The 13,086-nt window shown below is 37.0% G+C and overlaps 1 protein-coding gene across 1 annotated transcript in view; it reads right to left on the bottom strand.

Moving 5' to 3' along the window:
• KPNA4 (karyopherin subunit alpha 4) overlaps nt 1-12,677 on the bottom strand; it is a 28,161-nt gene extending 15,484 nt beyond the window's left edge. Inside the window, exons 1-7 of the mRNA XM_014067942.2 lie at nt 12,291-12,677; nt 2,939-2,983; nt 2,160-2,249; nt 2,043-2,072; nt 1,895-1,947; nt 1,167-1,262; nt 970-1,055 (exon numbers count right to left, since the gene is read on the bottom strand). Coding sequence (XP_013923417.1) covers nt 970-1,055; nt 1,167-1,262; nt 1,895-1,947; nt 2,043-2,072; nt 2,160-2,249; nt 2,939-2,983; nt 12,291-12,359 — 469 coding nt within the window. The 5' untranslated portion in view covers nt 12,360-12,677. The remainder of the gene's footprint in view (nt 1-969; nt 1,056-1,166; nt 1,263-1,894; nt 1,948-2,042; nt 2,073-2,159; nt 2,250-2,938; nt 2,984-12,290) is intronic.
• Nucleotides 12,678-13,086: the final 409 nt, after the last annotated feature.

The raw sequence follows: 13,086 nt of genomic DNA, 5'->3' as shown, positions 1-13,086 counted from the left end.
TCTTGCTTGGGCAGGGGGTTGGACTAGATGACCTGCAAGGCCCCTTCTAACTCTGTTAATCTATTAAGGCTGACCTCTCTTCCATTTTCTCCAATAATTGCCCTACATCAGAATACTTAGCTGAAGATATTTGAATCCTTAACTATATTTTATTTACATTTGATAAAAATAAGAGAGTTTCATGAACTGTAGTTCACTGAGATTAGACATGATAACAAGTATCACCTGAATCTAAAACAGAAGAAAAAGCTTACAAGTTACTTTCTATGGCTATTAGGAAAAGAGCATATCCAATGAATCCAAAGGTTCTTAATCACGCTATGGTATATTATAATATAGTAACACAATGATTTAATCTAAGGATCTCATTACTTCTTTATGTAGTTGAATTATACTGAAGGAAAGCAGATATTTTGGTCTATATTAAGCAGATACTTTGGTCTGTGAGCCGTGGTGGTGCAGTGGTTAGAGTGCAGTACTGCAGGCTACTTTTGCTGACTGTCATCTGCCTGCAATTTGGCAATTCAAATCTCACCAGGCTCAAGGTTGACTCAATCTTCCATCCTTTTGAGGTGGGTAAAATGAAGCCCAAATTGTTGGGGGCAATATGTTGACTCTGTAAACTGCTTAGAGAGGACTGTAAAGCAGAGGTGGGTTGCCAATTTTTCTACTACTGGTTTGGGTGCGCTCTCACACTCACACTCCGGGCTTGTGGGCAGAATCTTCCCTGGTCCTTCCGAATTTCATTTAAAGACGGATGGGGTATATAAACCATGTACTAACCGGGTTGAATTTCAACCTACATATGAGATGCAGGTTTCCCACTTCTGGAATTAAAAGAATTGACAGATCGGTATATACTAGTATATTCTTAAAACAAAACAAACCTGGAATGTACACAGTTCTATTTAAACAGAGGTTTTGCACAAGTTATGTGTATACACAAATGCATAGTAATAATTAACTTACTGGATTGAACTACAGCCTGTGTTTGTTCAGAGGTTCCAGATGCAATATTTGTCAGAGCCCATGCTGCTTCAAATTGTAAAGATGGACTAAAGATAATATTTAAACACATAGATAGAGATAAGGATTTAGTTTTCATTCCAGTATTTTCAAATATTTGTTTCTATTTTTAAAAATGTGCTGTTAAGGTACATACTCACTTATCATCTCTTTCCAGACAATGTACTAATATAGGTAATATTCCAGACTTTATTAAATCATCGATCGGTGGATTGCGATCACTGGAGAGTAGTTTTCTATTTAAAAACATACAGTATTAGTTCAAATTTGCAAGGTAACTTTAGTTTCTTCCATGTGGACTTTCAATAAATACTTAGATCCAAAATTATATTAAAAAGAAGTGATACTATTTATCCAATATTTCAAAGTATTTCCTATCTTAGTATTGATACAAAGATGAAATAATGAGTAATTCTGATCCTGTTTTTTCAATAATATACTTAAAATGTAAAATAATTACATAATTCAGTTGCCAAATGTCTGAAATGCAGTCATGTGACCTGTGTGTGTGTGTGTATGTGTGTGTGTGAGAGAGAGAGAGAGAGAGGTTGGGGGGGGGAGAGAGAGAGGGAGGAATTTTTCAATAGCCAGAGGTGTTTTACAGGCCATAAAGATCTTTTACAGGCCCATTGTAATATCAAACGCTTATTAAATAACCATCCAGTATTCGAAAACTACCTGTATGCACATGATGTCAGGGCATCATTTCATCTATTTTTGTTCAAAAAATTAAGCTTTAGGTTTTTAAACTTTTTTACTAGAAAATCTATTAATCAGAAAAAGAAATTTATTAAAGAGATTTAGAACATTTTCCGTTAATAAACTTTATTACAATCAGACAATTCAAGTGGTTAAATTTGCATCTTACCTTGCAGCCTGTACTGCACTTAACTGGACTCCCTGGTTGTCACTTGAGGCATTCTAAAAAAAATAAACCCATTAATTAATTTTGCAGTCAGAACTCATAAAATATGTTCAACTTCACTGATTTAAAAAAAATGGAAGAAGATATTTACCTGAACTATTGCCTCCAATGATGTATTTTGCTGTTATAGGAGATAATAAAGTGTTAGGAATAGTTTCATTAAAAACACAAAACAAATGGGTCTTTTGAATATTGTACTTATTCTTACCACTCTGAAGTCACCATCTATATCAGAATCTTCACAGATATCTTCATGAGGTACATTTCTTCTTTTTAAAAGATGCTCATCTCTTTTGTTCTTTTAAATACAAATTATAAAATTACGTTTTGGAAATGTTTGGAAAATGCTTCCCAATTTTTTTGAAAATGTATTAAAATTTATAAATTTAAAAAAACGTTCTCAATATAAAATAAGAGCAAAGAACAAAATGCAGTTTTTATAATTTGCTATAATTAAGCACTGAACACATAACATGCAATAATATACAGCATATAATTGTAACACTTTTCTGAAATGCAGAAAAGTGCAGCAAAAACATGCATGACTTAGTACTGCACTGCTGTGCTAGTCATCTCAATCCAATTATATTTTTTGCTGAACTTCTGTTGTTCATAGGCTCAATAAACTTAATTCACTGCTATTTGTTTCATTGTCAGACCCATTTTTTAAGCTGTTGAACAGGCAGGGCAGGTTGCAACTAGTAACAATAGTGCTTTCATTGTTTGCACAGTGAATACAATGTTTTGTACAGTGACTACAATGCTGTTTTGATCCTTTTTTAAAAAAAATCTGCATGTTTTTGTTATTGGTAAATGCCTCCGTTTTAACAAATTATAGACATTTTGAATTTGATCAAAGTGGTGAACATTAAGTACAGGATAAGAGAAATTTCTCAAATATATGAGGATAGGTGCACCAGTGTTGTACTGGACTCAGCCAATGTTAAATTTAAAATTATTTTATGTGATTAAAATGTTAAACCTTACCTTTCTTAATTCCACAGCAACTTCATTTCGCTGTCTTCTCATAGTCTGTAAAATTAAAATATTATAGAATTACATCCCACTCCTAATGTTTTCTGAAGTAATATGAGTTCTAAATGTGACTATGATATACCTTCAGTTCTACAACAGAAACTGTTATAAATGTAGATCCAAAATTAAAAAAATAATAATATAGTAGTACCGTATTTTTCAGAGTATATAAGATACACCTTTTTCCCTCAAAAAAGAGGCTGAAAATCTGGGTGCATCTTATACACTGAATAAAGCATTTTTTGCTCCCGAAACCATGCCCCTTCACCAAAATGGCCATGCAGAGTGTTTAGGAGGCTTTCAGAGTGCTCCTGGGGACTGGGGAGGCATAAATGAGCGAAAAATGGGCTGTTGTTTGCTCAATTTTACCCCCACCCCCAGCCCTCAGGAGCACTCTCTAAACCTCCTAAAGGCTATGCATGCCCTTTTTTTTAAACAAAAAAACGGGCCCGTTTGAGCAAAAAACGGGCCATTTTTTGCTCGATTTTGTTCCTCCCAGGAGCACTCTACAAGCCTCCTAAAGGTTATTCATGCCCTTTTTTCGAGAGAAAAAAAACCCGGGCCCGTTTTCATAAAAAATGAACCATTTTGGGGAGGTCTGAAAAGTGCAAAAACTTTTTTTTAAAAATTGCCTCTTCAAAATCTTGGTGCGTTTTATACTCTGGTGCATCTTATACTCCAAAAAATACGGTAATATTCCAGAAATTGATGAAAGGAAAGTAGATACTCAAATAATTTTTTACAAGTTATCCAGATATTGAATCTAGCCCCTTTAATATCTGTACCAAGTAATGAAACAAGCCAGCTTCTATAATAGATCAACCAGAATAATCAGACATTGAGAACCACGGGCTTTCTTTTTTCTCAGACATGAAACTTTTTCTGTCCACAATTTCAGCATATTTTTAAAATAAGATTTATATTTCTTTTATTAAAAGTTATCCCAAGACAATATATTCAATTTTATTGTTAGAATGAATAATATCAGGTTTACTAACAAGACATGGAAAGAACAAAAATATGTAATGTCTGACGCTCTTTGCTAAGTTCATATTGATCTTATTTGCACCTTCTACTCCTATTTACTACTTCTTTCAGATTAAAGGAGGGACTGAAAATCTTAATTTTCCAGATCAGGGTTCCAAGTCAGGAAGGGGGAGAGGAATGGGACAGAACAAATTAAGACATTGTGAAAACATGCTGAATATAAGACAGATTTAATGAAAGGTATTTTCAATCATGAAATACAACTAAGCTAAAAGGCTACCAAAAAGTTATTCCAAAAGCAAGGCCTGTATGAAGCTCAATCACATGAATTCCAATAAATCCACTTTTCGTTGCAACACCAATTTCAAATGGATCAGGGAATTCACGGAGCCCTGAGGAATGTATTAGAGCACACAGTACTTATGGACAATATGTTAAAAATTTCAGCATTAACTAAACCAATAAAACTGCTTCCGCTATGATTAGGCTCTAGACTTGAGAGCATGCATATTTGTGAGTAAAGAATTACACTGTCAGCTAATTATCTCATAGAGTATCCAATATTTGTTTTTATGTCAGGCCTCAATAAAGAAAATTAAACCAAAAGTGTCAGTGAAGTTTCACTACTTATACAGACATACATATACATATCCTATTTTCAGAAAAGCTTTTAACTAAACATCTAAATTTTTGAAGGGGAATTGGTGGTTTGTACAGACATTCAAGCTTCTATATTAGTTATAGACCATCCACCTCTAGCCCTCGGGTGTCGAACTCACGATGTTAAGTTATCATCACGTGACAGATCACAACTTTCCCCCTTCATTAAACCATGGGTGGGCGTGGCAAGCGCATGACGCATCCGGTCCACAGGCTGTGAGTTTGAAGCCCTTGACCTAGCCCAACAGGGCTTCTAATCAGAGAAAGAATTGGAACCATGTTTTGCTGAATGCATACATAATATCTTTACACACTTCCCTATCCAATGAAACAAGTGGGGAGAAGGCATGTCAACACATTTTGATATTACAGTATGTATCTTTATAATGGAATTATCACCTAAAATAATAAAATCTGGGAGCTATATTATAAATAATTTAATTATTCAAAATAACCAACTATTTAGACAAGGAGAGACACTTCAGAGTATGTATGTATGTATGTATGTATGTATGTATGTATGTATGTATGTATGTATGTATGTATATAGTTAACTACTGTGGATCCGCGGTTAAATTTAATTTGTTTTAAAACACTCAAGGCAGCAGCACTATAACTTAATAATTCAACTGAGTATTTCAGATATGTCTATTCATGTTTTCTTGTCCAAAGCTGGTAATCACACAGAAGTTTTATTAAGAATTTCCTACAGGAAGGAATTAACATTATTTAAGGAGAAATTATCATTGAAATGGAAGAATTTGAGACTATGGTGAGAACCACAGGCAGTTAAGATATTACAAAGTTCTTTTCTACATGGACAAAGCTGGGATACCTTTTTTTAAAAAAGTGCATTTAGTGATTACTTAGTCTAACCTCTAGCAAACTAAAATTTTATGTTTAAAAAACCCTGACACTTAACTGAAAGATAAAATGTGAGTTTTGTCCTTTTATAGAAACAGTGAAAAAATACATAACCCCCACTTTATTTATTCAGTGTTAAAATCACCTATAAAGTGACTATCACAGCTGTTTAGTCAACAATTTGTTGTATACTGCTGATGCAATTTTGGAAGTTTTGTTCTGTATTTATGTAGCCTTGTGTACTGGTGCTGGGTTACTAATAAAGTCACTTATTGTGGCTATTTTTTAGTTTTAGAAACTCAGCATATAGAAGTATGCATGAAAGGCTTTCAAATTAAAAAGACACTTTGTTTTTACTTTTGTATATTGGGTTTTTATTTTTTGTAAGCTGCCCAGAACGAGTTGATAATCATATAAATTCTTAAAAAAAGAAAATTAGCAAATGAAAATGACCTTCAGTAGTTTCACTTCTCTCTGGTCTTCTAAATCAACCAAAGATGGTTATGTGCTGCCATCTAGAGGAAGTGTTGCACTTTACAAAAACTGTACACAGTTTAGACTTTGGTTTGCTACAACATGACACACATTTCCTGCATACAATATTAACTTTCCCCTGGACAAACTTTTCACCAGTTGTGCCTCTTTCAGTTTGACTCGAAAGAGAATACACATGTGCACAGACACAGGCACACACACACACACATTTTAAGCACATTTTATAAATCTTAATAAAACCAGTAACTCATCAGAATTTTCTGCAATAATTGATGGAAGAAATATTGTTGAAGAAATCTGGCTATTGGCCCATTTATATCAAAGCTATCTGGATTGGAAAAATGCTTTTAAGAAGGTCTACATTTTGCCATATATGAGGTCTAGGAAGTACAAATTATCCCTTTCATTACTTTGCATTTACTGTGAGTTCTCTAACCAAGCTAGACAGCTTTTTTAGCTTTGACTTTTTAATATTAACCATGATTTTTATCTTCTATGTTTCATAGTGAATTATTTTTAATGGACTTTTGTTTCAGCTAACAGAGTGGTATCAACTGCATATTTCAATCTGTTAGCTTTTCAACCTTCATTTCTGATTATAGCTGTTATGTCTTTTAGCCTTTTAATTCAGTAATTATTATGTAACAGATACGGATCAGCATGTATCCTTAAATTACTCCTTTTTATTCCAAGCCATTTCCCCCCAAAATGCAGTTATTATTCTAGAACTAATATAAAGTATCTTCAAAGAGTAATCAATCATTTCATTGTCTTAATATATTTTAAATTCTGGCAAGAAGTGTAAATTCGAAGGCAATGTTTATGATAAATAAAACCTTTCCTTAAAATTGTCTTGCTCTCTCCACTTTATATTAAACACCAGTTCATTGATCCCTCTGCCTTTTCTGAAACCTATATGCTTCTTTCTCATTTCCCCATATGGAGCATTATTCTTTGTAAAATATTAAAACTAGAAAAAACTATACAGGAACTTTTAAATTTGGCAATGCATATATTCCCTTCCATTTCTTGTCTTAGGTATGAATACATGCTGTTTTGCTGCATTTATTTTTATATACAGAGCTTGGTATCATTTTAAATGTCTCATCTACATTACTTTAAACAGCTCCATGACTATTTTATCTGGTGTCCATTTGACGGATAACTGATTGCCATTCAGGGATTGGAGTAAGTCCCTGAACACATATTTTTCTCTCTTTTGTACAAACACTTCTATTTTTTTAAAAATTGGCTGCAACAGACAAATGTTGAGTCCAGACACCCTTCTGAAACAATTTGTAAAGGGATTCAACATATTTACAACATCACCCTCTGATCTCAGTGGCCTCTATCATATCTATTCTACCATTACTCTTCAGTACTAAGTTATACACACTTTTCCCTCACTTCTTTTTCTTTTAAAAGAGTTTACTTCAGTTTTACCATATCCACCCGTTGATCAAGATATAGTATTTTTTATTCTTTATGATACTGTAAAAGGCAGCATTCAGCTGGCACAGATATTTCTTGTAACTAAAGGCATACTCCAGCTTTCTTTAGCTTTCTTTCTTTCATAATAGCTGTTCTGAAAGCTGCTTAGATATTTTCCAGTTAAAATGCTAAAATATTTTTAGATGCTTCAGTTTTGAAAATGTCTCTGAAAAATATCATAAAATTTGGTACAGTTACATGGTAATCCACCTTTACACCATTACAAATTTAAGTGCCAGGCTCAACTGGAGGACCACCTGCATGTTGCATACATTAAGTTTTGGTAATAACCAAAAACGTATACTTGGATAATACTATTAGTATCCTGCTATAGTGTATTTACTCAATTCAAATCATCCTATTGCCTTATTTTCCCCATTTCTTCAACTTTTGTATTCCAATCACCCTTCAGCAACATTAAGCCTTTTTTGCTTAAATTGCTTTTAACACACCTTGCAATTTGTCATAAAACTGTTGTTTCTCCAACTATGCAATACTGATCTCCACTAGAATTCTAATAAAAGTGTGACTCTGCCATTTAGAGGGATATAACCAAGCACAAACTTAAAAGTATTTAAATATTACTGCCTTTCCATTACTTTTCAGGATTTCTTGCATGTAAAATTCTACTTAAAGGGGCAAATTATCTTAAATTGACTATTTCTAGAACTTCCAATCTGATGTGTTTAATTTCTGCTTTCACACTTCCAAATTTTTCTTTTAGGAGCATGACATTCTATATTCCAATTGTACCTTTTCTGTTAAAATGAAAGTTTATTCTGGCCATATCTTCATCTCTAGGTGTACTTATGAAGTTTAACATTCTTCCCCATTAACTAGAATAGTTAACAGTTTCTTCCATTCTGATAAACTCATCATATGGTATAAGATCAGGTCCAAAAATGTTAGCTAGGCCCATATAGTTATCCTGGCAAAATACAGAAATATTTTGCTGTTGCTTCTTCTAAGTTTGGTTTTATACTTCCTTCTCATAGACTTCCCGCATATTGCTAAACCTTGAGTTGGATATAGTCCTCCTGCGGATAACCCTTAGCTGCACCTCTCCTTTATTGGGAAGAGGGACTTGAGGTTCTCAGGTAAGATCATTCTCAGGGTCAATGAAGTACTGAGCTCTCCAATCACATTAAGATGGTAATTTCCCAAGAAGGCAAACCAATAAGTTACAATGTAAATATGAAATCTGATTACAGTAAAAGAGTCAATCGATCACCATCTGTATAGCAAGCCAAGAAATTGTTGCAGATGGCAGTATTTTTAGTTCTATTAGAACACACAATTTAAAAAATATCCCAGAATAGCTTAATGTGACTATAATTAGTTAGAGGTCTGTATCTTCGGCAACTTTAAAATGATGCATCCCCTAGAAAAGTAATAGTAGATATTTAGAACAACAAAGCATTTCAAATAAGCCTTTAATCTGTCCACATTCATCTGCAAATCGGGAAAAAAGGGGATGGCCCATGCTCCAATGCCCTGCAACATAAAAACCTACTAAAGGGGGGCTAACATCTAATTGAACCATGATTTTAACATCTGTAAAATTTCTATCATGGTACATGATGCAACTGTGACACAATTTATTAAAGAATTACAGTATAAACTGGCGTAGAGCAATTTCATTGGATGCATCTCAACAATTCTAAAATCTACTTTGCAGTCACAACTACTAAGCAGCTTTTCAAGACTGTTTATGAAAAGAACATTCAACTATATTGTACAGCTAATTAGTTTAACATAGCCTAAACCTGATATCCTCCAGATGTGTTGGGTTACAATTCCTATAATCCTTAACCATAGAGCCATAAAAATAATTTGATACCAAACAAATTAGAGATAATTAAAGTAACACATCTTGTTTATTAGCATAAGTCTAATGTACTATCATATAAAATACATCTATTACCTCATAAGCCAGATAATGACACAAAAATGTAAAGTTGACTCAAGAATGATATCCCCTTTGTACTGAAGATTCTTTTTATTTTGAAATACTGGAATAAGGAAGATTGTTTTCCACAGAAGCAGGAAAGCAGAATTCCCAGGTGCCCTTAAATACGCACCTTTCATTAACCTCCTGCATGAAAAAATAGACTGGCAGCAAATAGCAAAGCACATTTTCATCAGAAAATATTTTTGTGCTCCTCATTTTCAGCCTTCTGTTGATTCCAACTTCATTTACTCTCCCTAATCTTTAGGAATGAACATAGCTGTCTCTTATAAAATTTCGAATGAACAACATACCTCACAGGGGTGGGTTCTGGGCGGCTTTACTGCCAGTTCACTCGTGCGCTGCATGTACAGTTCAATTAAAATTGTTCTGCGCATACACAGAACACAAAACCAAGATGCCATCTGCAATGGCGGCGACCGGAGAACCAGTTTGGGGGCGTGGCAGGTCTGGGTCACTGCTGGTTCAAGCAACCCAGGCCACCATACCACTACCGGTTCAGCCGATAGATATTTTAAAAGTTCCATCTCAACACCAGAAAAAAAACTTTAAAAATCTCAGTTCTTTCCCTGAATGACAAAGCCATACCTCATAGTGTCAGTTCAACTTTACAAAGAATTCAGATGCATTCAGTTTCCATTTGCTAGCTTGATTTTATTAGATTCCTTTTCATCTAGTAAAATTAAAACCAATGTTTTTATTTTTCACATTACGTAGATAACAAAACCTTAACAATGGATGACAGACTAATTCCAACATTTCCTAATTTTAGAATAAAACCTTCCAAAATAAGCTTTGCAGATGTTCGTTCAGCACATCTCATTTGTGAAACAATTTAAAGCTCACATAAAATGTTATCCACTATGTATGCACGAAAATTACAAGAATTCACAGCATTTCCTAGCATTATATACCCCTTCTGTGATGGAGCTCAGAAGTCAAGGGAATTAATATGGCACTGCTCATGGAACCAAATTAGTTAACTTCATGAAATTATAATTTTCACTAGAGATAAGCTATTACTTATAATCCTCTCCAAAGCAGAGCTGGAATGAAATATTAGATACGTAATGAAAATAAATTAAAACCATATCAAGGTACTTTCTTGCCAGCTAAGCACGTATACTAACAGAATGTTAAATATATTTTCAAAAGGTTATTTACCTGCCAGCCATCTGCGAGACATGAGCATATAATCTAAATAATATTATGTTCAGATGCATGATAAATACTACGTTATAAAGGAGGTAAGAAATGGCAGCAAGAATTCATGAAATCCTAGACTGAAAGAGAACGCTTTATGACCATGCTATATCAGATTGTTGCTCATATTATTCTTTATATTCAATACTGGCACCAACTTTGTTAAAGGCATATTTTAGATCATCTTGTGATGAAAATCAATGAATCTACAATACAGCACCTAAATAATTCTGGCCAATCTCAAAAAGCTAAGCATGTGCTTAGTATTTGGATGAGACATCAGTAGGGCTGTTGCCTAGGTAAAGAAGTTGAAAAACTATTGCATAAGACCAATTCCATGTTGTTGCTAACTATATAGACATTTCTTCAAAGTCAGTAGGAGACAATTTATCTTTTATAAATTCTCACCTTTCAAATTAGTTAGACATAATTCAAAATTTGAGATAGGAATCTGAGAAACTGCAAACTGAGATGATATTCATACAATTTAAAAGAATTTCTAGTCAAATGAAAAACAATAACCAAGCTGCTTACATTATATGTAATGGAGCCTTCCATCACTGACCATATCCAAGGGCAGTTTTTTTAGCAATCCTGGGAAACTGTGCATTTTATTTATTTGTTTGTTTATGTTTGTCAATGTATCTTTACATGCAGAATGACCAGCCAATTTCATTTCATTTGTTTCCAGGCTGAGGCTAGGTTGGAACAGGAATACTTGCAAAAGTTAAGGGCTTGCAGAACAAGATTCAATATTCAAATTTAACTTTGAAAAACTCACCACCGGAACACTACACCTGTAAAGTGTTAACTGCAAATGCAACCAAAAGTGAACCTCATTTTAAATGAAAAATCGCCTGATTTACATTTACACCGCAGTACAGGGAAAACTATAGAGTAGGAAGTAGTTTGGTTTTAAAAAAAGAAAAGAATAATTTCAACCATGTAGTAGGCAGAAGGACATTTGTGCAACTATGTGTCTCCAAATCTGGTTCTCCACGGCAAGGTGCAGATAGATCGCAGGAAGAGAGAGAGAGAGAGAAAGAGAGAGAGAAAAGGTGGGGAAGAGGAGAAAAACAAGTCATCTGACAGGCCATTTCCATGTCAGGCTGCTGAGGGCGGGGTGGGGGGTGGAGGAAGGGGTTTCCTCCATCAGATTTCGGACTCCTTCTTTCCTCGCCTTCCAGTCTCGGGCGTCTAATAAGGCCTGGCTTTTCCACGCCTACCCCAAGTAGAAAAGACAAGGAGTACGGCATCCCCTTCCTGGTCTCTGCCAGCGAGAAAAACAGAACCTTTCCATGCCGCCGCCGCCGAGCGGCAGACTAGGCCGCGGCCCTTCCCAGCCCAGGGTGTTGAGTGTCGACGCGTCCCTCGCGAGGGAAGCACAGCCAACCCCACCCTCCTTCTTCTCTTTACCCCCCTCCTCCCTTCCTTCCCGGCGGAGGCTCCGGCCTCGCCTCGAGGCACTTCAAGCAGGCAGGCCGGCCCACCGGCCGGCCCCCTGGCCGCTAACGTGGGAGATTATCAGAGACGCCACGGGCAGCCGATCTCCGACCTCCAAACCCGCCGGGACCCTTTTGGGCGCGATCGGCGGGCCGCTCCGGACCCTCCTCCTCCTCCCCAAGGGGTGCCTACCTCCAGGTCGCGGCCTTTGTTCTTAAAGTTCTTCAGCCGTTGGTTGTCCAGCTTCTCGTTGTCGGCCATGGCGGGAGACAGAGAGCGCGGCCTCGCTTCGTCCTCTTCTCTCCCTCCCCGGACCCGGCCGGGCCCTTCTTCCCCGGGTTTACTGTCGTTACTTCGTCCGTCCGTCCGTCCCCTCCCCGGCTTCTCTCAGCGCCGCGGCGGGCTGGCTAATCCTCCCTCGAGCCGCCTTCGGCTCCGGCTTGGCCCGATGACAAACTAAGAAGCCGGCTGCGGCCCTTCCTGCCTGTTCCAGCCGCTCCCGTTGCCTTTCGGGCCTTTCTCAGGGCGGCGGAATGTGCCGGTAGCGAAGGCAGAGAGAGCGAGCGAGAGAAAGATGGGGGAGGGGAGGGAAGGGGACGGGCGGGGGGGAGCAGGGGAGGAGGTTATAGCCTCGCTCTCGGATAGAGGGCAACGGCCACGCCTTCCCCTCTCCAGCGCCACTCTGTGATTGGCTAAGCCTCCGCGGCGGGGCGGGACGCCGGAGCCCTTGGGTGGAGAGACATACGCAAATGAAAAGGAAGGCGGAAAGTGCAGCGCTCGGAAGGAAAGGAGGGAGGCGATGGGAGCTGGCGCGCGCTCGCGGAGCTTTCCATTACTTTCGTTGAGGGAGAACCGCCCGCCCGTCTCTCCGACCGGCCGGGGTCCCGAGAGTCATTTCAAGAGCAGGGGTGACCGCGAGGGCTCCCGACGTGGATCCAAAAAAGGTTTCAGTCGAATAGGCGCGGCAGAAGAACGTTTAGTGACGGCC

This window comes from Thamnophis sirtalis, unplaced genomic scaffold, assembly GCF_051295495.1.
Source record: "Thamnophis sirtalis isolate CommonGarterSnake01/CBP01778 unplaced genomic scaffold, rThaSir2_p1.2 scaffold_11, whole genome shotgun sequence".
NCBI lineage: Eukaryota > Metazoa > Chordata > Lepidosauria > Squamata > Natricidae > Thamnophis > Thamnophis sirtalis.
Note: the sequence above shows the minus strand (reverse complement) of the source record. Positions and strands in the feature narration are given on the sequence as shown.